Raw genomic sequence first — 24,605 nt, 5'->3', positions numbered from 1 at the left:
GAGAGAGATTAAATGTTCAATATTATTAGCACAGAGGAGAAAATTATGAGAACAGAGCAACTGCAGCTTAATCTAAACAAATCTTTTGTTTTATTCTAAATATAATAATAATATAAACATCATTTCTAGGGTCATTATTAGCTTATCAAATGCTATTGATCTTTTACTACAAAACCATTTATTTTTGTTTTAATTCTTCTTAATTTCTTATACCTCTACATTGATTATGCTACAAATAACAGGTAACTTTAGATATCAAAACTTATAAGCATGCAAACTTAATTGCATTAAATTACTACGTTTGTAAACAAACATTTAAGTAAGATACCATCAATGCCCTCTTGACTCCCCAAAATTGCAGTCAACTCCTAATTTGATCATAAAAAGAGATCCTTTTTAAGGTTCCACTCCTCCTCCCAGGCATCAGAGCCAAAGAACTTGTCTTCAATTCTCTTCTTTGTTCAGAGGAAGAAGAGAATTACAACAATGGCTGATGAGTACCAGTCACTCACCAAGGCTTTCTCAGGTATGATATGTAATCTTGATCTTAAAATTTGATGGATGTGATCGTATACGTAACGATAATGCGAATTCTGAACCAATGATTCAAATTGGGATGGTGGTGGTGGTGGTAATGATGGCGAAGGGCTCGGCGGGCTCGGCGTCGACGAGACGGAATTGGTGTCGACGGTGGCGAAATGGCGAAAGCAACCGGAGAAGCGTGCGCAGTTCAGGAGAAACTTCCCGGGGTTCTTCACAGACAAAGGAATCATAGAGAAGTGCGAGGATGATTACATAATCCAACTTAAGACCGAGTTCTCCCGGTTCAAGGTGATCTTTTGTTTTTCCTTTTCCCCTTCCCTATTTGTTAGTCTTTGATGCTGAGATGATCAAATTTGGCATCATACTTTCAACGCGATGCTCAAACTTTCGTAGAACATCATGGTGCTTTGGGCAATGCATCCATGGGAAAGGGATGCTCGTTGGGCGCACCACGTCCTCCACAAGGCCTATCCATCCACCATCATCTTGGAGATCGCGTGCACTCGATCATCGGAGGAGCTTCTCGGAGCAAGGAAGGCATACCAGGCTCTCTTCCACCACTCGCTTGAGGAAGACGTCGCCTACCATGTCAAGGAGAACTACCGCAATGTCTGCAATACAATACTTTACTCCTCTCCATTTTACAGCCGGATCACCATTACACTAAATGAATCTTTTTAACAATTGTACAACTCTCTATTGTGGTTGATGATCAGCTCTTGGTCGGGCTCGTCAGCTCGTATCGATACGAAGGCCCGCGGGTCGACGAGGAGGTGGCGAAATCAGAGGCCAAGGTTCTCGGCCATGCCGTGAAGAGTGGAGGTTCGGCTAAGCTTTTGGAGAACAATGAGGTGATCAGGATACTGACCACCAGGAGCAAACTACATCTGAGAGCAGTCTTCAAGTACTACAAACAAATGCATGAGAAGTTAATTGAGGAGGTTGGTCTTCTGCATGTCAGCTACTTTCTTAGCAAGTTTGTTTATGTATCTATCCCTTTTGATTGTGTTTGTGACTTTCTTTTTCCTTCTTGAATCTGACCAGGATTTGAGCCATGAGGTGTGCTTGCAAGAAGCGGTCAAGTGCTTGGATTCACCTCCTAAATATTTCAGTCAGGTGATGTCTAAACAGACCCAAGTATTTTGTCCCTGTCTCTGTTCTTTGATCATCCTAATATTTGCTTGCTTAATTGGGTTTCAGGTGATAGATATATCTTTCAAGAAAGATGCCGATAAGCGCGCAAAGGATGCTCTTACCCGGGTGATTGTGTCAAGATCCGATGTGGATATGGAGGAGATCAGAGAAGCTTATCAGAAGCAGTATGGAGCTAAACTTGAGGACATGATAGCTAAGAACACTCATGGCCATTACAAGGATGCATTGCTTTCCTTGGTTGGCCAGTGAGAGATTCAACTCGTTGTTTGTGAATCTTTCCTTTTGCTTTTCTCTGTTTAATGTCTGCCATGAGTGTGGAGATACAAATAAAAAGTTGAACTAGTGATTGAGAGAAATGTACTTTTGTGGCTCTATCCTTCAATGATATTTATTTATACTTACAAACTAATCACACTTCTGAGGTGATTGTTAATTTGAGAATGATCGCATTTAGACCTTTTAAACTATATACTTTTTTGAGGAGTTGCTTGGTGGAATTTGCTTACATGCTACTTGTTCGATGAAATGCCCACTACTTAATGCTCACGCCCTCCTCTTAATACGCACCGGAAATCCCCCCTTCATCCTAAGCGTCACCGCCACCTCATATGGTGGGCCCGGCTTCTCCTCCGCCGCCGGCTCCACCTCAAACCTCCTCATGACCGCCACCGCCACCGTCTTCATCTGCAAGTACGCCATCTCCTTCCCCAGACAAGACCTCGGCCCCGCATGGAACACCGGAAACCTCGCCGCATCCGCTCCCGCGAATTCCCCCTTCGCGTCTAGCCACCTCTCCGGCAGGAACTCCTCCTTCTCCGGCCCCCAGATTTCCTCCGACCTCCCCATTGCGTAGGCCGAGTAGTCGGTGAACCACCCGGCCTTCACCTTCGTACCGTCCGGTAACACGTCATCGACTGCCGCCACGCGCGAATCGATCGGCACCGGCGGGTACAGCCGCAATGCCTCCGTGATTGCCGCGTGGAGGTAGTGCATCCCCTTCGATTCCTCTTCGCCGCCTTGTTGTTGTTGTTGTGAGATCTCGTCGTAAATCCTACTCTTACATCTTGGATTCTTGGAGAGGAGCCAGAAAAACCAGGTGAGGCCCGACGAGGTCGAGTCCTTGCCGGCGAGCACGAAGCTGACGACGACGTCTCTTAGGAATCTCCGCTTCCTCATTGGATTCTCGAACATCGCGCCGAGCTCGTTGCCGTCCTCCTCCATGGCCACCATGAATCGCGAGAGCAGGTCCTGCTTCTTGACCTCTCGCGATTCTTTTCTCGATTCGACGATTCGCATGGCGTAATCATCGATCACGTTAAGAGCGCTGCGAAGCCGGCGCTCGGACCCGAGGTTGAGGATCCTTTTCGCTTTCCAAATCCAGGGTAAGGGCGCGAAGAGTCGAGCGTAAGAGATCTCGACCGCCTCGTCGAAGGCGTCGATGAAGGATTGGTGGCGGTTTTGGTTCTGGTTTTGGAGGAGGGAGCAAGGGTCGGTGCCGAAGGCGACGGCGCAGATGTTGTCGAAGGCGAAGCGGCGGAGGAGGTCTTGGAAGTCAACGACAGAGTCGGCGGCGGAGGAGAGTAGAGGGAGGAGGCGGTCCTCGAGGTGAGATTTCACGACGTCGGCGATGAAGGAGCGGAGGGATCGGGTGGTGAACTCGCGGCTGGCGATCTTGCGCTGGTGGAACCAGAGGGATCCGTCGGCGGCCAGGAGGCCATCGCCAACGAGGTCGTAGAGGGCGGAGCGGATACGGTGTCCCTTGATGTACTTAGGGAAGTTGGAGCGGAGGAGGTGGTCAACGACGAGGGGGTTGGCAGTGGCGACGCCGTTGGAGAAGGATAGCGGGGTGATGACTTGGATGGTGGAGGTGGGGGAGTGGTGGAAGAGGTCAACGGCCCAGTCGAGGAAGCGGTGGCGGTTGCGGAAGAAGGGGAGGAGGTTCCCGAGGATGGGGTTGGGGTAGGGGCAGTGATTTGTGGTGGTTGGACGGCGGAGGAGGAGATAAAAGAAGAAGACGATGGAGATGGTGAGATAAGAGAGGAGAGCTGTGGATTCCTCCATTTTTTCGGTGGTATGTCTTCTCTCTCCTCTCTACTCGCCTCTCTGTATACTGTTTGGATTGCTTTTTGTCATTTAGTTAGTATTGACTTTTATAACTTTTTAATCTGTCTGATTCCATAAAGGCTGGCCCCACTTAGACGAATCTAAGTTCATAGTCTAATAGGAGGCCTACAAAAAGCCCCTATTGAGATCGGGCTAAGTAAATCATCATCTGGTCAAGCCTAATGCAACTAGGTAAGTTGGGCTACCCTAACTCACTCAACCGGGTTTTCGGCTGGTCGGAATTTTGCAACTCTAATAATTCGAGTCAGGATTGATTTAAGTTATAAGTAGCTTATTTTGGTTCGGACTTAGGACTGTGAGATGTTTGCCGTCCGGTGCAAGTAATTGATTGCACATCTGGCATAACGGATCCGAACTAAGCCAAACTAACTCGCAAGTCGCAACACATACTTAGTGGCCTGGACCATATATCATCAATCTGGGTAAAGTAGCCTGGTTGCCACTTTCATAAGCCCAGTTGGAATCGTACAAAACCATCCGATTCCAGCGGATAATCCACGCTGCAATGAACCCTACCATGCCATAGCTTCCAATCAAACATTTTAGGAGAAAGATACCTTTCCTAAACGACAAATTGCTTTCTCTATTTCTCCATCTCACTTGCATCACTTATTCTTTCTGCTATAGAATGTTAAGTTGCTGTATCATTAGTCAATTTGCATGATTTCTGTTTTTTTTAGTTAGGGTATTGATAGTTTTAGATTACTCAGTTTTTGAATCACATTTTCGCACTTCTTTTATGTATTTAGTCCTAACAAACTAAAAAAATGAAAATGATCATGTCCCAAAACTATAGACAACGCTATATAAATCTAGTAAAAGAAGAATGGTACATATTATATGCAAAAATATATATAAAATATATGCTTTTAATTTTGCTAAGATATATAAATAAATTCACGCTTTCAATAATAACTAAATGAGTAAGAGAGTCTCCGTATTATAATTATGAGACTTTTGTTTTCATGCAAATCGTTAAGGAGATGATTGAGCAGGCAAAACTTCATTTTTGTACACATGAGTTTTTGAAAATAAGGGATCTCTCTCTCTCTCTCTCTCTCTCTCTCTCTCTCTCGCTATCATCCATCCCCAGTTTAAGCGGGATCCGTCTTCGAAAGCGGACAACCCACCTGGCCACGAGCATTCAAATCAATTGAAGGATTCCAAAGCCCGTTGGAACTTGGAAGTTGGAACTTTGAAGATCCGCCGGACCATCTTATACTTTCACAGTGTTCATATATAATAAAGAAAGCACTGAAGTCACCAAAAGAGGAGCGCAGTTAGCTGAGCATTAAAATAAGCTTCACGTGAATGTGGACGGTAGATGCGCTCCTCATATAATTCCATTTATTATGTCTCAAATCCAGGAAACGAACACCCAAACAATACCTCTTCATCTCCTCCTCTACAAATATAGATATAAAGTAGGTATTTTATACATAAAGGACGGAATTAATTGGTTTCAGGTATCTAAAAATAAATAAAAAACGCTTCGAAATTTAACGTTGCTGCAAAAGGGGTAAATATATTTTCCTCATAAATATATTTATATAGATTCGGTCCTTTTAATATCCCTTGTCCTGCAAAGAGAACAAAATATAGTTGTAGCGGACATCATTTTGGGGTACGTACGTATTGAGCACGTAGAAAGTAAGGATAAATCCGGCGGTCCGCAGGTACACCGTACCGCTCTCATAACTCCTCGAGCCCTCGAAGAATAAAATATTTACTTATATCTCAAACGGGGTCAGAGAGTTGTAAAGAGAGAGAGCTCAGAGAAGCTTTAATTCGAATTCTTTCCACTCTCTTTGCTAAGCTCGCCATAAAAGCTTCGGTTTGCTCCTCTGAACTCCGAAAGGGATTTTGGCCTTCTCCGTGGTTTTGGAGCTTTCTTCCCTCTTCTCTCCTCTCGTGAGAGGTAATGATGGCTCAGAGATTCGCATCTCCTTTCTCCTTTTCTTCTCTTTGATTTTTGAAGGAATGTTCGGTTTGGAGCTATCTGGATGTGGCCTTCCCGTTGTGCGTGGTTTTTGTGCAAGAAATGCAGTGTTGGATTTTGTTCATCGTATATGTATTCCTAGATTTCTTTTCGTTTTATTCGCTCGCTGAAGTTAGTTTGTATTTTTAAGGGGGCTTCAATGCAGCAGCATTTCTTGGTGGAAATTTCAGATGAGCATGCTCTATTCTGTTTTAAATGAGGTTTTTGATTGATCTATAGAGAGTGCTGTCCTTTTGGACTCCCTTGTGGCGCCACGCCCTTTTGAGGTTGAATCGCTCGATCTGATATATCTATGCTATAAAAATTGGGTGGCAACGGCGCAATTAAGCTGCATTGGCTGATGGGTATTTGTTATCCCTGCGAGATGTACTATTTTGCTGTCTAAAGTTCTTCTGAAAAATTTTTAACCGAGTTATTTGAGTCCAGTCTTCTTGTCTTCTTTTGAAAATTTTCTCTATATATCCCTTTTGTTCTATCTGATCAAATAATTCTTATCTAGACGTGAACTCCATATTATATTCTTCTATTCTCATTGGCCCACTTCTTCTCCTCCTTACCCGTTGCAGTTCATTAGTTAACAATTATTGGATGAGTTGGGTTTTTGTCTGCTACACAATTTGATGGAGATCCATGTCTCCTGTACTCCTTATAGTGGGATCATCATATTTTTGCGATTTAGCTCCATGTATTTAGATCCACTTTCTCTGTTTATTATCTGCGATATTTATCTTTAGATCCTATTCCTACTTAACCATGGAGCTTCATAATTTGACCTTTTCTTCATGTCTGAGAAATATGCATTTTTAACTAGGACATTAGTCAATTATCCAACTGGAGGTTAAGATCATGATTTCCCATTGCTCTAAGTTGATTTGTCTCTTGAGTTGATCAAGACTGATTCTTTCACTTGGCTATGCATGTAGTATGTGCATGCGATAATTTCTAATTGCTTGACGAGAATTTCCAAGACCTAATTTGATGAAAGATTTAATGTCTTTAACTTGGTCTATTCTCTTAACAGGGAGCTGCAATTGTCTCAATTGCCTACTTATGGCATCAAGTGCTGTTTATTTTGATGATATGAGGATCAGCCCAGAGACTATTGAGCCCCCGAAAAATGAAGAAATGATGGATGTCAGTGAACATGTGAGTGACCATATTCAACATTCACCAAAGCCAAATGTGACTGTAACTAGCAGCGTACGTGAACTCCTGGAGTGTCCAGTGTGTTTAAGTGCCATGTATCCTCCCATTCATCAGGTTTTCTTTTTACGCAAGCCCTCTTTCTTAACATGTTCAGCCTCCATCTTGGACATGATATGTATCTGGTTTTCTCATTAGTTTTGAGGGTATAATTTTTCTAATTAAGGTCCTAATTGGTAATTCCTTCTTAATAACTCGATTCCTTTTTAACATTTCTCAAGTGTTCCTGAGCATTTCTAATTATTCTGGAAGTTACAATTTAGTGATGGAAGTCATCACATTTATAGTTTTATACACTGCAAATTTACAAGACAAATAGGCCCTATTAAGATTGTGCTGTATATACATACTGTCCGCTGTCAATGAAACCATTCTGACTGCATAATATAATGATATTAAAATGATTTGCATGCTGCATGCCATATTGGTTTTGTATGATATGCTTCTTATACACTGTTTCAAGATTCATTTAACATTACACTCTTGATTGACTTGATGCTTGTAGCTTCTAGATGATTTTAGTGAATTTGGTATCTTTTAAATCTCGAGATGTTAATTGTTTTTGGTCATGAGAAAATGTTTTTCTTCTAGAGTTACGCAAGACATTTTTCTGCTCTGATCTAAAATAGCTTTCATGTTCTCACTGAAAATCAAATTTACATGATTGATAAGAAGTCAAATATAGCCAATAGTTTCTCTTGCTTATTTTCTGCCACACCTTTGTTCCTATCTTTTTGTATTTGTGTCTCTTCTTAATCAAAAGCATTTAAATTACTAGATAAGTTTTGCAGAATATAATATCATACTCATGTTGTACATGCAGTGTTCCAATGGCCATACATTGTGTTCCGGCTGCAAGCCTAGAGTTCACAATCGTTGCCCCACTTGCAGGCATGAGCTTGGTAACATAAGATGTCTTGCTTTGGAGAAAGTGGCTGCTTCTCTTGAACTGCCATGCAAATACCAAACCTTTGGATGTATCGGTATATACCCTTACTACTGCAAGCTGAAGCATGAATCACAGTGCCAGTTCAGACCCTACAATTGTCCATATGCTGGATCTGAATGCACTGTCTGTGGTGACATTCCATACCTAGTAACACATCTAAAAGATGATCACAAGGTTGACATGCACAGTGGAAACACATTCAACCACCGATATGTTAAGTCAAATCCTCACGAGGTTGAGAATGCCACATGGATGCTAACGGTACAATACTTCATAATTTTGTTTTCCATTATGTAATATTCTTATATTTGTAGGACAATAATGTGTGAATCTACGTAATTCCACAATAGGTTTTTAGCTGCTTTGGCCAGTACTTCTGTCTGCACTTTGAGGCATTTCAACTTGGCATGGCACCTGTTTACATAGCATTCTTGAGATTTATGGGGGATGATGCAGAAGCAAAGAACTACAGCTATAGCCTTGAGGTCGGAGGGAATGGTCGCAAGATGATCTGGCAAGGAGTTCCCCGCAGCATTCGAGATAGCCACCGCAAAGTACGGGACAGCTATGATGGGTTAATCATTCAGCGGAACATGGCCCTGTTCTTCTCAGGCGGGGATCGGAAGGAACTAAAGCTGCGGGTGACTGGAAGAATTTGGAAGGAACAATGAGATGTCTATTTTTAAATCTTATTGTCTACTCGATTTGGTGCTTGGTGGCCAACTTTTCTGTATGTCTGAAGAACACAAAATTTTGGGGCCAGTGATGTATAATTAATGGTGGCAATGTCTCCTTGCTTTGAACTTATGCATAAATTGGATCCTACTCGCGTGAAACTATTTATAAAACTACCAGATGCAGAACATCATATAGTCTTTCCTTTTCGATTCATAGATTAATTGCTGAAGTTCTGTTTGATGGATGATGTTATGAACAAAACTAAGATTTAGAAAAACCTACTTTTTTTTAGAATGATTTAAAAAAGGGTTATTAAAATATGTATCTTATTTTCTCCTGCACGCCCACCGTGGGGCTCGAACCCACGACCACAAGGTTAAGAGCCTTGCGCTCTACCAACTGAGCTAGACGGGCATTTGGCATTTATAGTAAAAAATACTATATTAAGCCTATTTCTTACTTTCCATATTTCGTCTATCCTCTGTTTTTCATATTGGTCGTGACTGGTAAGACATGTTTTGCATCTTTGGGTCAATCTCAGGGCCTTTTCTTTTCTTTAGTGCCCAGACACTTTCTAGACTGATTTAAGAATTTTTAAACTGATTCAGTAATTAAATATTTTTTTATTTTTTTTATATCTAATTAAGTTTATTTTTAAAAAAATTAAGACTATAAATTGAGACTAATTAATCAAATTCGAGACTTAGTCTTAAACCAAATAGGGCCCTATATGCTATATGCCTATATTTTTTTATGGACCCATAGGAAACTATGCTTATTTTTTCAATGTGTTTATCTATTTTTATAATAATAAATAGGGTTAATCATGCTAAGTATATCCAATTTTTATGAAGTCGTCTTTTAACTCTTTTTTAGGTTACAATGTCACTTATAAACTTTGACGCAAAGTGAAATAGATAACAATAGTGACAAAAAATGCATAATGACCAACCATACCCTTAACAAGTTAATGAGGTAATCAATTTAGCCAATAGAAAAGAATTAATCTATAAAATTACCTAAATACCCTCTTAGTTATTCTACGAGAAGCGCTCCTCTATGTCATCATCCTCTACTTCCTCCACCACCTCATGCGCCATCTCCTTCTTTCCGTGCACCGCCCTCTGCCACTTGGCCCACGTGGCTTCCTATCTTAGGCATAATACCGTTGCTTGGCCATACGTCGCACGTCACCTCGTCATGCTTGGCCAAGTAGTACAGCCCATTAATATATCAAAAACTAGGACAGAAAAGAGTAATAGCTTCCACCCCACTTGCCAGCTAGACTTTCCTTAAAACTCTTGACCTTAACTTCTCCAACCGCCCAATCGGCATTGCCCCAACCCTCATCGCCTACAATGAGTAGGACCTATTCATCATCAACTACGGCCCACGGTGGAGCCTCATGCGTGAAACTTGCAGCTTAGGGATGTTCACTCCAAAGGTGCTTAAGGGCTGGACCAGCGCGCGGCGAGTTGAGTTAGGACTCATGTTGTTGTCTCTATTAAAGTTGAGCAGAGCAAGCGACAAGATGGAGCTTAGGGAGATGTTGTTCAATGGCCAATATGATAGGGCAAGTTATACTAAAGCGACGGGTGTTCGAGGTGTAGGCTCATCAACGTCGGAGTTGAGTCAGTTTAAGAAGATGGTGGTGGAGTTGATGACTGTAGCTAAGCTCGTCAACGTCGGAGACTACTTGCCAACAGTGGCGTGGATGGATCTTTAGGGGCTGGGGAGGAGGATGTTGGGATTACATAAGAGATTTGATAAGCTGCTAAGTAGAATGTTCGCGGAGCACAAGGTGTTAACAGAGGAAGGTGGAAGGGTAAAATGGTTCATTATTGTTAGACCAAAATAAAATTTAGGTCATTTCACAATTGATGAACTCTAGCATGACTGCCACGTAAGTCGATTCGCTTATTTTTTCTAACGATAAACTAACGGAAGTGCAATATAAAAATTTCTTCCAAAGTTTAGGGGTGAATTTATAATCTAAAAAAAATTAGGAGGTTAACGTAAAAATTAGATATAATTTAGGGGTGTCAATGTAATTAACCCTAATAAATATTTATCTGTTTACCGGAATAACAAGAATAGTTGACGATGTTGAAGAATAATTTAATTTATACATTTGAATGGATATAAGTGTTTTCCGTAATGTTAATATTATCTCGCACTTTTCGATATGCTGTCCCTGCTCACCACCTATGTCCTGGTCCCTTCCCCTCGTCTGCGCCTCGAAGACCGAGACACCTCCACTATTAACCCAAACAAAAAAAGAACTCCTCGTCGTCGCCTATTAATACCATCCCACACCTATCCTCTTCCTCCGCCGCACGCACTCCACTCTCCTCCCTCTTCCTCCTCGTCGTCCTCCTCCTCCTCCACTCTTCTCCTTGAACCCCAACCCAAAACCCTAATGGCCATGGATCCCGCCTCCGTTGAGTCTCTCGTCTTGGAGCTCCACGACATCGAGTGCATCAAATTCGGCACCTTTACCCTCAAATCCGGCATCTCCTCCCCCATCTATATCGACCTCCGACTTATCGTCTCTTACCCTGATCTCCTCTCCCGCATCTCCGACCTCCTATTCACCCTCGCCACCGCTTCCTCCTCCTTTGACCTCGTCTGCGGCGTGCCCTACACTGCGCTCCCCATCGCCTCCGTCATCTCCGCCGGCAAGTCCGTCCCCATGGTGATGCGGCGGAAGGAGGTCAAGTCCTACGGGACCGGCCGCGCCATTGAGGGCGCGTTTCGAGCCGGGCAGGTCGTGCTCGTTGTTGAAGACCTCGTCACGAGCGGCACGTCCGTGCTCGAGACGGCGGCGCCGCTTAGGGCCGAGGGGCTGTCCGTGGAAGACGCGGTCGTCGTCATAGATAGGGAGCAGGGAGGGAGTGGGAATCTTGCGAAGAACGGGATAAGGTTGCACGCGCTGGTGACGCTATCGGAGGTGTTGAGAGTATTGGTGGCCAAGGGGAGGGTCGGGGAAGAGAAAGCCAGGGAGGTGAGAGCGTTCTTGGATGCCAATAGGAGTGTTGCGGTTCCCAGTCCCGCCACAGCGAAGGTGACGAGTAGGGTTAGGATTCCTTACGCGGAGAGGGCGACGATGGCGAAGAATCCGATGGGGAAGAGGCTGTTTGAGGTGATGGAGGCAAAAGAGAGCAACCTTTGCTTGGCTGCGGATGTCGGGACTGCGAAAGAATTGCTTGAAATCGCTGATAAGGTAAGAATGTTGTTGCAACTTGCAAAAGAGAATATCTTGACAAAACTTCGCATTTTGACAAAGTAGCTCAGAGATGGATTATTGATTGCTGATTGTTCCCAAAGAGATAAAAAGAAGTCATCTTTTGTTGCTATTTCGCTTAAGAAACCTGAGTAAGCATATCCTATTTATGGATAGAATTAAATTTCTGTTTCCCAGGAGTAAGACTTGGTAGTTTGACTAGTTGTGGAAGTCATCCTATCTATAAGGTTGGAGTAAATTCTGTTGATACTTAAATTTTTTGTAGTAAATTGATCACAAGGGGCTCATTATTGGTAAATATTTTATTTGCCTGATCTACTTAATTGATATGCAGGTTGGACCAGAGATTTGTTTATTGAAAACTCATGTGGATATATTACCTGATTTTTCATCAGACTTTGGTCCTCGCCTCCGCTCGGTATGTTGTTGACCAATCAGTCATTGCTCTGTATTATAAGCCTGCCCTGGCTTACCATGTCTTGGCACAATATTATCCGGCCCAGCAAGTACCGTGCTGACAAACTTTGATTTCTTTCACTGATATTCATTCATTGTTTATCTATGTGAAGATTGCAGAAAAGCACAACTTTTTGATTTTTGAAGACCGCAAGTTTGCTGACATTGGAAATACCGTAACCATGCAATATGAAGGGTGAGATGCACCCTTTTCTATTGTGTTGATTTACGAATATTGGTATCTATTAGCTTTTCTATGATAATTCATCATAATAATTATATGTTGTGCTTCTTGTCTCAGAGGAATATTCCACATATTGGATTGGGCTGATATTGTTAATGCACATATTATTTCTGGACCAGGAATTGTGGATGGTCTGAAATTGAAGGTTTCTTAATCTCATCTCCTACCAGCTAATATCATTGACTTTGTGTTGAGAAGTTGTTGATCCTTTATTGCCATATTTGCTCTGATTTTTAAAGGGTTTGCCTCGAGGGAGGGGATTGCTTTTGCTTGCTGAAATGAGCTCAGCTGGTAACCTTGCTCATGGAGATTATACATCTACTGCGGTTAAAATAGCTGAGCAACATTCAGATTTTGTAATTGGATTTATATCAGTAAATCCAGCATCATGGAAAGAGGTGCCATTAAATCCAGTATTTATTCATGCAACTCCAGGAGTACAAATGGTTTCTGGAGGAGATTCTTTGGGCCAGCAATATAACACTCCTCATTCTGTGAGTTTTCTTGGATTGTTTCTTTTGTTTGCTTATTGCTTTCAAGTTTATTTCTTTTACCTTAATGCTATCAGAACCCTATCATAAGGCCTAATAGGTCTCCCTGGTATTGTCATGTGTGGTCAATCATCAAAGTTCATGGAGCTTTGACTTTTTAGCAATTTTCCTTGATAGAAGGAGAACATTCATGTCTTACAAAAACCATCCACTGTCATTCATCAGGATAGAGAAACATTTTGTTTTGATTGAGCATTTGATATCATTGACATTTATTTTTGGAAAGTGTCACCCCCTCCTTTGTTGGAAAAGGATACAGTAGATGCATCACCATTTGTGCCCAACTCCTTCCATCCTTTATTTATTTTTACATATGAGCATTTACCCACTACATATACTTGGCCGCTACTTTTCATATTCTTGCACTTTCATGATCTATGAAATTTGCCAGTGACTTTGTGCTGCACATCTCTTTATAATAAAATGTAGCATGCACCAAATTGTCACCCTATAGATTCCCCCTGAACCCCTGGTGAAGTTTCTGATTTCTTCGCCCTATGAATTGTTGAAAACTTGATAGCACTTGTTTGCTCATCTAAATTTTTACTCAGCTAACTTCCATAACAACTGCAGGTTATCAATGATAGAGGTAGTGATATCATCATAGTTGGCCGTGGAATCATAAAGGCCAGTGATCCTGTCAAAGTAGCAAGGGAGTACCGGATTCAGGGATGGGAAGCTTACAAATCTAGTTGCTCATAAAGTTTCTTGCACCAATTTCCATTAAATTATGCTTCAATAAAGTGCAAGGTGGTGGCTGATTGTGTTTCTCGTATAGCTCTCGATCAATTTTGCTTGGAAAGAGTTAAGAACCATTAGTCGCAGCGGTTATGTGTTTGCTTATTTAATGCTATTGTAATGCTACTTTCCTTATTACAATAATCCTTATTATTATAATATTTATTAGACGATATATCAGTTCTAACTAATTTATGAAGTTGATTGATTTTATGTGAGTCTACTTAGTGCTTGTAGTATGTCATCCATTTTTCTACATAGTTAGATGAATTGCATTCAAGTGATTGTATCTCATCATCTCATAGATTTTCCATTTTATTAAGTATCATTCTTTCTTTTGTGGAGGAGGAAATCTGATGATCCTCAGTTAAATGGGATGTTCTGAAGACAGGAAATTTTGGGTTTAGTGTACAAGTGATTTATAACAATGATGACTAGGAAGATGTTGTCTATGACTAGGATTACATTGAAAGGTAATGATTATTTGCGATTAAGAGCTTCGGCTTAAAAGTAGTAAGCAATTGAATTGAGTTTAAATAGGTTAAAAAAGGTTTGAGTTTGAGTTTAATATAATTGAATTGATTGATAAATAGATTAATTTTATTTAACTTTATTATTAAATAGGTTGTGTTTGTGTTTATTATCTCAATTTATTAACTTATTTATTTATCCAACTTATTAATTCGCATATGATAACTCAATTATTGTATGAATAATCTGCTAGTCGACTGAATTATTCATTTATAATACAAATAGCTTATGACTTATAAATAAATATATCAAAGCATATCATGTAAAATATATTTAATCATATATATTTTTTGTACTAAATAACCTTGTTTCTCTACTTGAATGACCCAAACTCGGCCACTCAAATTATCAACGGGCTCTTTCAGCCCGTAATGTGTAACTATCAATCTCAACTGGCTTCAAAATTCTTTGTTTCCCAAAGTTTTTTTTATTTTTTAATCATTCAAAGGCCTATGACTCAGACACGAGAATTAGCTAATCCTCCTTATAAATTCTAGTTAGCATACTAACCCATTTATTCTATGCTTTTATCCATTGCAATAGCTTGTTTACTTTTTTTTTATCATTAAGAGCGTGAAGTTTAGATATGGGTTGAATAAATACTAAACTAATAAAAAAAATTTGAATTATTTAAGAGCTTGAAAAATTGATATAGATTAGATAAAGAGATCTTTCTCTTGATATAAAGATATTTTTGGCTCTATTAAGCTTTAAGCTAACATATTAAATTATGTGGTATAAACTCCACATTGTTATATTATCAACTTATTACTTCGGATTAAACGCTATAGAAGCACTGTTTTAAATTGTTGTGCTGGTAATTTATTTATCTAAATCAACACACTACTGAATAGTTAAACTAAGAGTCGAACTCGTGAGCTCATTTGGTCTGCCGAATGATCCTCGGCGGGCAAACAGTAGAAAGTAATTGACGCTCCAACGGCTGCCAAATAATTGATTGTACGAAACTCCTCAAACAGGTTACGCAGACGATCCGATTCAACGGTGGAACGAACTCTACATCCTCCGTCCACCCCGCGCTCAGGCTTTGACTTAATCCCCCCTCCAAAACGATTTCTGTTCTCTTCCTTTCTCTTATTGAAATTTTTAACCAAAAAAAAGAACCCGAAGAAGAAAATAATTACACGTTAGGACGATGAATCATTTCCTTCTTCGTCTCTTGGGTAGATTTTGGTGATCAAATCGTATGGATGATCATAATCGCCTTCACGGCTGAAACCATTTCTTTCCTCTCCAATGAGGTATCGAGTTCTATTTATCTCTTTTCTCCACCAGATTCTTCGTTTTCTTTTGTCAATGCTTTCTTTGATCCAAATGTAAGAGGCATGGAATATTTATATATTTTTCTTTCTTCAATTTTTCACTAGGAAGGGCGAAAGCAAATGGAAACTGTTGTTATCAAAAGCCGGCTGGTTTGATCCCGGGAATTCTATGCAAATGACGACACAACGAGAAAAGCAGGATGCCAGCAACCTTCGAGGTTCTCCTTTTCATTTATTATAAATTTGTTCTTTTTCTCTTCATTTTTCTCGTTCGATTTTTGTTGGTATTGTTGCCATCAATCGTTTCTCGAACAATTTCTGTGTTGATAATTTGGTTCTCAAAGGTACATTTTTGGAAATTTGGGTGTTTATCTTGCTAGGAAATGGGTTTTACCATTGTTAACATCATGAAACTCTGTTGGTAGGAATGAGTGTTCTACCTGAGGATTTGGCAAGAAAGGAGAATTTTAATCTAAGAAGATAGAATGTGACTTCCAAATGTAGTTTGTGGACGAATGTTTGTTAGTGTTTTAAGGATATTGTACATTAGACCAGTGAAAAACTTGCTTTTAAATGCTTTCTCTTGGGTAGCTATTAAGCAATATAAGGAATTAACACTTAGAAAATTGTTTCTGTAGCTTCCTAGAAAGTATCTCATTCTTGTGTCCCTTTCACTTGAATCGGGAAATCACTCCCTATTGATTTATTCTATAGTCTTCGTTGCACTTTGCCAACTAGTCGATTTGAGTAATTGTACATGTAGAGCTAACATATCTTTGGAAGACTCTTATCTAAATCCACCTAATTGAACTTCAGGCGACGGTTGAGGTGACTGATTGAGTTTATCAATGAGCTTTAGATGATCCTCTTTTGTTTCTTGCTGTAAATTATGCCATATATTCGTCAACATCTATCGTTCATTCTATAATTCTTGATATTGCAACATATAAATATACATGCATACATGCTACAGTGAGTCTATAGTTGATGCTTCATGTTAGTCCCTGATAATAATGAAATGTATGGCTACAAATTACAGGTCAGTCTGATCCATCAAAGAGGCTAGAAAGTCTGTTATGCCAACCGGCAAACAAATTTTGTGCCGACTGTGGCTCTCCAGATCCAAAATGGGTGTAAGAATTTAATCCTGGATACTTAAGACTGAGCCTTCTTTGATTTGTTGTACACTTTCATTCATATGTTCCGATATGCTATAAGTTATCTCTGGCTAGTAATGTCAATCTCCAGAACTAAAGATGTAACTTTAAGAGTTTAATTATGCAGTAGTTTTAGCATACATATTTCTTGAAGGAGATGCTTCAGCTTCTCAGCATAAAGGAGGAAAGGATGAGACAACCCTTTGTTGATGATGGAGACTTCCCGTACTGCCAGTTTTTTGGTACCCTACTTCTTACTTATTTTTAAGGGTAAAGTGATAAGAGAAGGGATGGGAGGGAAAATATGAAGCAGGGGAATGTGTGTTGGTGAAGAAGTAAACAAAGAAGTTAAGGGGAGAAAAGGGGGCAGCTTGCACCACAAATAGAGCTTAGAATTGCATTAGTAAAAGAAGCATTTCCACCCATTGTCCCTGGTAAATATGGGATTGAAAACTACAAACCTCATCAGAACCATGGCACTGCTTATTCAAGGACAGTACATTATCTAGACAACTAAGCTGGCTAAAATCCTTGGTGAATGAGTATTAGCTTGGACTAGCCTTATCCCGCTTTTGAATTGTGTACTTATGATTTAGGATTACTCATCAACAGGTGTTTTTTTTTAGCTTGACAAGAATTCCACATCAGCAAGTTAGCACTTACATCTACTTGTTTGTTCTATTCAAATTTTACGCGAAGTTATTTTGGAATTTTGATTCTTGTGCTCTTATGAAATAAATTGTTGTACTTCCTCATTATGCTATTGCTCTATATTTATTCAATATTTCTATGTCTAAGGGGAACCAAATCATGATATTCAGGTCATTGAGTATTGGTGTATTTATTTGTATCAAATGTTCCGGAGTTCATAGGAGCCTCGGAGTACACATATCGAAGGTACGACTAAATCCTAACTGTACTTCATGATTTACCATTTCTCCACAATCTTATAATCTTCTCCTTCTTTTCTTTTTTCTGAGCAAAAGCCGTAAATGGTCAATTTCGTTACGAAGATCTTATAGTTTTCTATCTGCAATTTCAGTTCCTTGTTATCCATAATGAATGATAGTTTCCCCTCCGGTTAATCAAGTTAGTAGGGAGGTGTATTCATCAGAGTGAGGCAAGAAAACCCTGAGGCAAATTAGGGATAGATAACCCTAATAAGTAGATGATACTGGTCATCTGTGGGTTGGCCTAATTGCCCATGTAGTAAGCTTCTGTTCACTTTTGGACCTTACTGGCCTTGTATAATAGTGGGGGGTGGTGGTGGGGGGGGGGGCATTCTGGACCATATGAACCTACAAGCTGACTTTGAAAAACTAAAAGAGAATACTGTTGAAGTATCTTGATGTTTAAATTTCTTTATCAATTTATTCATCATGCATTTTAAAATTTGGAGATTTTGTCCTCCAGAAAATGCCCTTTGGTATGCGAGTGAAATTTCATGGTACATGTAAAGCAAGCATCTCAAGAAGGGTTAGGGGCATGATTATCAAGTTATAAGAAAACATCGTCTCCCTACCATGAGAAGAGAATTACTGTATCAAAAAATAATTTACATGCTATTGCTGCTAGAATAAAAACTATATAAAGCATATGAACATGGATGAGGTTTGTCAATCTGTTACCTGCATACCAACCCCTAATAGATGTATCTGTCTATTTCTCTTTTAAGACAACTAGAAGCAATAGAGTAGATGGAAGTATGGAACTGATGAGAAGATGTAATATGGGTTCCCAATATCTGTAGATTTTTTTTTTGGGTTATATTAGAAGTAGATGGAATCATAGAACATTAACATATAAGGTTGGCTTGATTGCTTTTGCATCAATTACTCTGGTTGCCTATCTGGTCCACTGGCTTCTCCTGCAGGTACTATCGGTGAAGCTAGATGAGTGGACAGATGAACAGGTCAATTCTTTGGCTGATAGGGGTGGTAATGATGCTGTGAACATGACATATGAGGCATTTTTGCCTGAAACTTTTAAAAAGCCGAGACCAGACTGTTCAACAGAGGAACGATCTGATTTTATTAGGTACATTAAAGCAATCTTTTTACCGTAATTGTGTCTAAGATTTTTGCAATATTCAAACTGTTAAATTGTTTTTCTTTGATATTCAGGAGAAAGTATGAGCTGCAACAATTTGTGAATTCTGATGGACAGATTGCATGTATACTACCTGGCAATTATAGCACACAGAACAATGGGTCCAGCAATAAGAACTATGAGAAACAGCAGACTGGTATCCGTCATGGTCTAGGTCAGGCTTTTCGAAATAGCTGGAGAAAAAAGGAGTCAGAGAATAAGGCAATAAAGAAAAAGGTGCGGTTCACAAATGAACACTTGCTATACTTTTTGAGTTTGCTTGGCAAGAACTTAATTTGCTCAACATACTGACATCTCATATTCAAGCTATTCTGAATCTTATCATTAACATTGTTTTGTAGATGGGTATGGTAGAATTTGTTGGATTAATAAAAGTCAACGTCATAAGGGGAACCAACTTAGCTGTTCGCGATATGATGACTAGCGATCCTTATGTAATTCTGAACTTGGGACACCAAGTAAGTCAATCATGCTGATTCTAACTTGTTTTTGTGAGACTGTTTTAAGTTATTTTGACTCCTTTTTCGCTGTCGTAGTCGATGAAAACTAGGGTGATAAAGAGCAACTTGAATCCTGTATGGAATGAAAGGATAATGCTATCAATCCCAGATCCCATCCCACCACTGAAACTGGTAAGTTGGTGTGTGACTGAAATTAAAAGATGGCAAAATGCCTCCTCCATGAAGTGCGCATTAATTCTATAATATATATAATGTAAAACTGAGTATCTTGTGCACATCTCTTGGCATACAGCAAGTATATGACAAGGATACATTCTCGACGGATGATCGTATGGGGGAGGCTGAAATAGATATCCAGCCACTGGTCTCCGCAGCCAAAGCCTATGAAAATTCTTCCATCTCTGACTCGATGCAGCTAGGGAAATGGAAGGCCAACGACGACAACACCCTGGTTAAGGATAGCGTCATTTCGCTCGTCGACGGCAAGGTAAAGCAGGAGATCACTCTGAGACTTCAGAACGTTGAACGTGGTGAATTGGAAATCGAGCTGGAATGTGTTCCTCTAAGCCAGTAGTCAGTCACCAATTAAACAGACCAACATATTTAGCTTCAATTCTTCTAGTTTGTTTGACTTGGTATACAACTGTAACTAACTTCCTTTGGTAGTTGTCAATGATGATAGAAAAAGCATGCATGCGTTTGTAATGTGTTCAAGTATGAACAATTGATTCTTTTCAACAAAACAACAAGATCGTGTATATTTAGTCCTCACTCACTTAGCTAGCAGCACCAAATTAATGCTACATTATTGGAGTCGATCTCATGCAGTTATTGGTGTTGATTTTTGTTTATTTTGCTGGACGGATTGTGAAAATTGTCTGGAGTACAGTGAGAACTAGAAGGACAACTGCAGCAACGAAGGAAATGGCAGTCCATGGACTGCTGAAATGAGTGTCTATCAGCTGGTAGATGAACACCTTAGTCTTGGACCCACAGTGCGAGGCGATCTTCTTCATGACATGGTTGTACGCCTGCTGGTCCGGCGCGAGGTCGGTGGCGATCTCGTTGAAGAGGTCGGCGACCTGCTCGTCGCTGCCGAGGGCGTTGAGGAGGATCCCCTTCTTGCGCAGCTCCTTCACGTCGTCGGCGTGGTCGATGAGGCAGTCGAGCAGCCACACGAAGGACGTGATGCCGTAGTCCGACGCCGCGCCGGGGCACATCTCAAAGGCGACCATGTTCAGTAGCCGCGACCGCGTCAGGTCGTCGACGACCATCCTCGGGATCGTCAGCTTCCCCCACAAGTAGTACGACTGGAACCTTGATTTAATTCTCGAGATATATATAGAGAGAGTTATAAATACGTACTTCTTGAACCTACTAAATATATTTCAATGATCATAAATATCATATAAAAAACACGCATAATATCATTAAGATGACAAACCTCACATCCCTCATGTGTCGGCTGGCGCTCTGGCATAGCTTGATTCCGGCTGCGCTGAGCTCCTTGGCCGATCGGAACGACTGCCACGAGTTGTCCTCCACCCAATAGAGACGAGCTTGGTCGTCGTTTCCCAAATGCTTCTCCCGCAGGAGCGCGAGGAGGTGAGCACGTCCTTGGAGGCCGCTGCCGACGCCTCTGCTGCCGTTACCGCCGGTGCCATTGCCTTTTGCTTCAATCCCCACGATCTGATTGAGGAACTTGTCAATATCAACTTTCCTTACGCTCATCAGTGCATCTAACACAATATAAGGGATTTGGTTTTCGAGCAAGAGCATATCCCGCAGGATAAATCCATGCAAGTGCGTGCTGATCCTTAGATCCTTCGATTCGCCCTTCACGAACTTATCAATGAAGTCAAGCACGAAACAGCCATCGAAAAATAACATGAGGGTAAAATCAATTTCACTCATCTCAGGAGGTACGTCGACGTACATCCTCTTCGCTTCTTGGGCTACGCCGGCGACCTTGTAGTAGTACAGGTCCATTTGGGCCCCCGCAAAATCGTACGTAGCGGCCTTCTTGTGGTCCTCCATGTCGGTGAGATGCTCGTCGAAGTGGTGGTAAGGGCCGATGGCGACGATGACCGGGTCGAAGGGTTTGTCTTTCTCCTTGTTCTTGCGGAGAAGCTGAGGGACTTTGTGTAACTTCTTCTGTCGCTCGCTGGTTGGCTCTAGAGCTTCGATGCTCTTTCCTGTGACTGAGGCCAACCAATTCTTGATCGTATGAGATGGCTCTGCTAAGAGAGTTTCGGCAGGGAGGAGGAGTTCATGGCCATCACTTGATTCAGGAGTAGCGACGTTCTTGTTGGCCTCCATTGGTATAGTTTTTTTTTTCCCTCCTACTGCTTTGAGTGGCCACTTCTAGCTATCGTTGTTAGTTTCTTATTAAGTTGGTCTATAAATTAAGAGTGTTGATTGCGCTACAGTCAAAGAATCAGGTATTGAACGTACGGGATAAGGAATTAAGAATAAATGGGACGTGAAAAATTGCTTTACTCATCCTTCAAGATTAGAATGAGCATGATGACAGCCTACAAAGCTGTAAAGAGACTGAATCACAAATATGAGAAAGGAGAGACAAAGTGCAAACTTCTCTTGTACTCGGGAATCTTCTTCTTTCTTCTCTTTTCCTTTTTATCTTTTCATTGATCGAGGGAATAACAACACGCGACCCTCAGCTGCTGGTAAGTACATCGACAACATGATAAAAAGTCGTAAATTATTAAAAAAAAAACTCAATTTTATCCTATTAGTAAACCCACTTTGTTAGGTTTATTTATAATTATATAATTAATAAATTATATTTTAAAATATAATTTATATTTATGTAATGTGTCTAGATTTTATATTTAGGTATCTTAAAGTACAGTCATCCACAGAAAATTACTCTTTAATCTGTAACATCCTGCAAATTATTAGTGTTTTTGTGGCTTAAACATTAGCTTGACAATTTGACTTGCACGCAACATGAAACTTGAAAATGGATGTACAAACAATAAGATTCAAAGTTGCATCAAAAGGAAAAAGAAAAGAAGACAAAATAGGATTAAAAGATTCTTCTTCTTGGTTAGCAGAGTATTGAGACATCTTTGTCTGTAGGTATCTTTAAAATATACACACAAACGTCCAAAGATGATACTCTTTGATCTGTATGTTCTTATAAGGTCTCATGATATTGCTTACCTGTGCAGAAACAGCACTTGCAAGACGACTAGGAAAATCCTTGGGATGAGCGAATGACTCTCCAATTTGGTCAAGTAGAGAACCAGATAGTAAGCTCAAAAAGAACACATTCCCTACCAAGAAATAAAATACCATGCTGCAAGCCTTCATGTCTCTTTTGCTCTTGGAGACACTACCTTCCAATGAGGCCATCGCTAGCATTGAGTAAGGAATCAAATATATGAACCCATTGAGAACTGCACTCTTGGAAGATATCCCGTCAAGATGGAATTCAACCCTGGTCTGCAGTATAATCAGGAGAGAGGAACAGTAGCATAGGTAAGTGAATTATCCTTCCAATGGAGTTTCCACAAGAAATGAGTATTTTCTACCATATTGTGTAGTTAAATAGCTTACCAACAGTTCTTCAATGTTTTGCCCATCATAGATTATCTGATAAGATTGATATGTGAAAGGATAGTACTTCGAGAAGGAGTGATCAACAGAACACCCTCGGGCCTCGTGCTATGTGCATAAAGGAATTCCTCGAACCAGCAGGTCAGGATGCTGCCTGTGATAACCAATCTGTAGAATCCTAAGTTTGAGTATACTTTTGTATTCCTGCTTCAAATAAAGGAGAAATGTAGAACATACTAACTGAGAAGATTGAAGAGGTTTAATGCTCAACTGAAATGAAGCATTTAAATCTGAAGCACCTTGTTACATGCTCTCAGTTTGTTGAGAACTAAACGTATATCACAAATTTCTTATTAAGATTTAGGCTTTAGTACCAAATAAAAGTTGATCCAACTTCTAGTTAGATACACGCGGTACGAAAGTTGTTCTTTTTCTTCTCCACTCCCACTTAGACTTTCTTATTTTACTAAACATTCATTTAAGAATTAAGACACTTCCATTTCTAGCAATTAAGTCGCAAAAGTTCCCCCGCTGTCTATCCTGTGATTACTGGATAATCTGTATCTCTTCGTCATTAAATGTGATGCGCACTCAAAGTCCACCTTTCAAGATTGACCTATATCATGTTTCTCCTGCAATAGATGATCTCATTTGCTTCAATTTTTTCAACTTATAAATGATACCTAAACGGGCATTGAAGAAGAGCAGAGGCTCCACAGGATGCAGTATATGGGGAGATGATGTATGCAGCCTTATCTTATTAGTTATTACCGAGGAGGTTATTTCCATAACTTGAAACCTTGACCTCTTTGATGCAAAGGCCTAGCTTTTACTGGCATCTCAAGTTAATCACTCTAGCTTATTAAATGAAACATTATAACCTACTCTTTCAGGACCTTTCTCCCAAACAGTTAATGCATGTTTCAGCTGGTTGCTGTGGGAAAATTATGAGGCCCCCGAGGATGCAGCATTTGCGGAGAGGAGATGTATGCAACCTTACCTTATAAATGAGGAGGTTGTTTTCATAAGTCTATTTTTTGTTTAAAAGGAAAACTATAAATATTTTTTACAAAAAACTCCGTTAAAATCGGAGACCAAAATAGATAAAAGATTATTGGGAAAACCATCATCCTACAGCGATAACCTAAAGATCTACCTAAGTTGGCGAGCCAATCAGCAGCGGAATTGGCCTCACAAAAGATGTGCTTAACTTCACAATTATAACAATTGCTGGTTAATAGTAGAATATCATCAGTAATGGATTCCACTAACCATGAGGATGGACAAATGCCCTTGATGATGTTGATGAGGACGAGAGAGTCAAACTCCAAATAAATATTGGTAAAATTCTTATCTTTCAAAAACAGCAAAACCTTCCGCATAACAGCAGCTTCAGTTATCAAAACTAATCCGTACTTTTCACATCTGACCCCTATATAAATAGAGCAGCAGTTAGTCCGTCAGATCACAGATCAATCCACAAAGGAACCATTGTGTTTCCATAACTCGAAACGTTGAAACATTTACCATCACACCAAGTGAAGCACTCTACCTTATTAAATGATAAGGTATCTATACTTGTTAATAGACCGTTGGAA

The 24,605-nt window shown here is 40.3% G+C and overlaps 6 protein-coding genes and 1 non-coding gene across 11 annotated transcripts; 4 read left to right on the top strand and 3 right to left on the bottom strand.

The window, feature by feature from the left end:
* Window positions 1-370: 370 nt before the first annotated feature.
* LOC140766224 (annexin D4-like) lies at window positions 371-2,107 on the top strand. Its single transcript, XM_073105700.1, has 6 exons — window positions 371-526; window positions 647-831; window positions 937-1,152; window positions 1,260-1,484; window positions 1,588-1,659; window positions 1,744-2,107. The coding sequence occupies exons 1-6, from the start codon at window positions 487-489 to the stop codon at window positions 1,945-1,947; spliced, it is 942 nt and encodes a 313-aa protein (XP_072961801.1). The 5' UTR covers window positions 371-486; the 3' UTR covers window positions 1,948-2,107.
* Window positions 2,045-3,815, bottom strand: LOC140766221 (cytochrome P450 94A2-like). The gene has a single exon (XM_073105693.1). It carries the CDS (start codon window positions 3,757-3,759, stop codon window positions 2,242-2,244), a length of 1,518 nt encoding a protein of 505 aa, XP_072961794.1. The 5' UTR covers window positions 3,760-3,815; the 3' UTR covers window positions 2,045-2,241.
* LOC140766223 (E3 ubiquitin-protein ligase DIS1) lies at window positions 3,676-8,872 on the top strand. Of its 4 annotated transcripts, none has more exons than XM_073105699.1 (4): window positions 3,676-3,769; window positions 6,843-7,081; window positions 7,848-8,234; window positions 8,324-8,872. In XM_073105699.1, the coding sequence occupies exons 2-4, from the start codon at window positions 6,872-6,874 to the stop codon at window positions 8,642-8,644; spliced, it is 918 nt and encodes a 305-aa protein (XP_072961800.1). In that variant the 5' UTR covers window positions 3,676-3,769; window positions 6,843-6,871; the 3' UTR covers window positions 8,645-8,872. The 4 variants fall into 4 exon arrangements, with proteins under 4 accessions (XP_072961800.1, XP_072961797.1, XP_072961799.1 ...); XM_073105696.1 differs by lacking the exon at window positions 3,676-3,769 and adding an exon at window positions 5,598-5,740; XM_073105698.1 differs by lacking the exon at window positions 3,676-3,769 and adding an exon at window positions 6,188-6,506 and having other exon boundaries at window positions 6,843-6,967.
* A 120-nt stretch (window positions 8,873-8,992) lies between these two features.
* On the bottom strand, window positions 8,993-9,065 carry TRNAK-CUU (transfer RNA lysine (anticodon CUU)). The gene has a single exon. It is a non-coding gene; the product is annotated as a tRNA-Lys (tRNA).
* A 1,773-nt stretch (window positions 9,066-10,838) lies between these two features.
* On the top strand, window positions 10,839-14,092 carry LOC140765815 (uridine 5'-monophosphate synthase). Its single transcript, XM_073105068.1, has 6 exons — window positions 10,839-11,874; window positions 12,230-12,313; window positions 12,465-12,547; window positions 12,653-12,740; window positions 12,835-13,089; window positions 13,720-14,092. Exons 1-6 carry the CDS (start codon window positions 11,071-11,073, stop codon window positions 13,846-13,848), a joined length of 1,443 nt encoding a protein of 480 aa, XP_072961169.1. The 5' UTR covers window positions 10,839-11,070; the 3' UTR covers window positions 13,849-14,092.
* A 1,387-nt stretch (window positions 14,093-15,479) lies between these two features.
* On the top strand, window positions 15,480-20,195 carry LOC140765616 (probable ADP-ribosylation factor GTPase-activating protein AGD11). Of its 2 annotated transcripts, none has more exons than XM_073104785.1 (9): window positions 15,480-15,677; window positions 15,808-15,916; window positions 16,738-16,831; window positions 17,677-17,752; window positions 18,729-18,892; window positions 18,979-19,180; window positions 19,306-19,422; window positions 19,501-19,596; window positions 19,718-20,195. In XM_073104785.1, the coding sequence occupies exons 1-9, from the start codon at window positions 15,627-15,629 to the stop codon at window positions 19,997-19,999; spliced, it is 1,191 nt and encodes a 396-aa protein (XP_072960886.1). In that variant the 5' UTR covers window positions 15,480-15,626; the 3' UTR covers window positions 20,000-20,195. The 2 variants fall into 2 exon arrangements, with proteins under 2 accessions (XP_072960886.1, XP_072960887.1); XM_073104786.1 differs by having other exon boundaries at window positions 15,490-15,677; window positions 15,804-15,916.
* A 41-nt stretch (window positions 20,196-20,236) lies between these two features.
* On the bottom strand, window positions 20,237-21,744 carry LOC140764440 (UPF0481 protein At3g47200-like). The gene is made up of 2 exons (XM_073103010.1): window positions 20,870-21,744; window positions 20,237-20,742 (listed from the first exon to the last, which is right to left on the bottom strand). The coding sequence occupies exons 1-2, from the start codon at window positions 21,742-21,744 to the stop codon at window positions 20,274-20,276; spliced, it is 1,344 nt and encodes a 447-aa protein (XP_072959111.1). The 3' UTR covers window positions 20,237-20,273.
* Window positions 21,745-24,605: the final 2,861 nt, after the last annotated feature.

The sequence above is a fragment of the Typha angustifolia genome, chromosome 8 (assembly GCF_048772165.1).
Source record: "Typha angustifolia cultivar Huaian chromosome 8, ASM4877216v1, whole genome shotgun sequence".
NCBI lineage: Eukaryota > Viridiplantae > Streptophyta > Magnoliopsida > Poales > Typhaceae > Typha > Typha angustifolia.
This window is presented reverse-complemented; position numbering and strand designations above follow the sequence as displayed.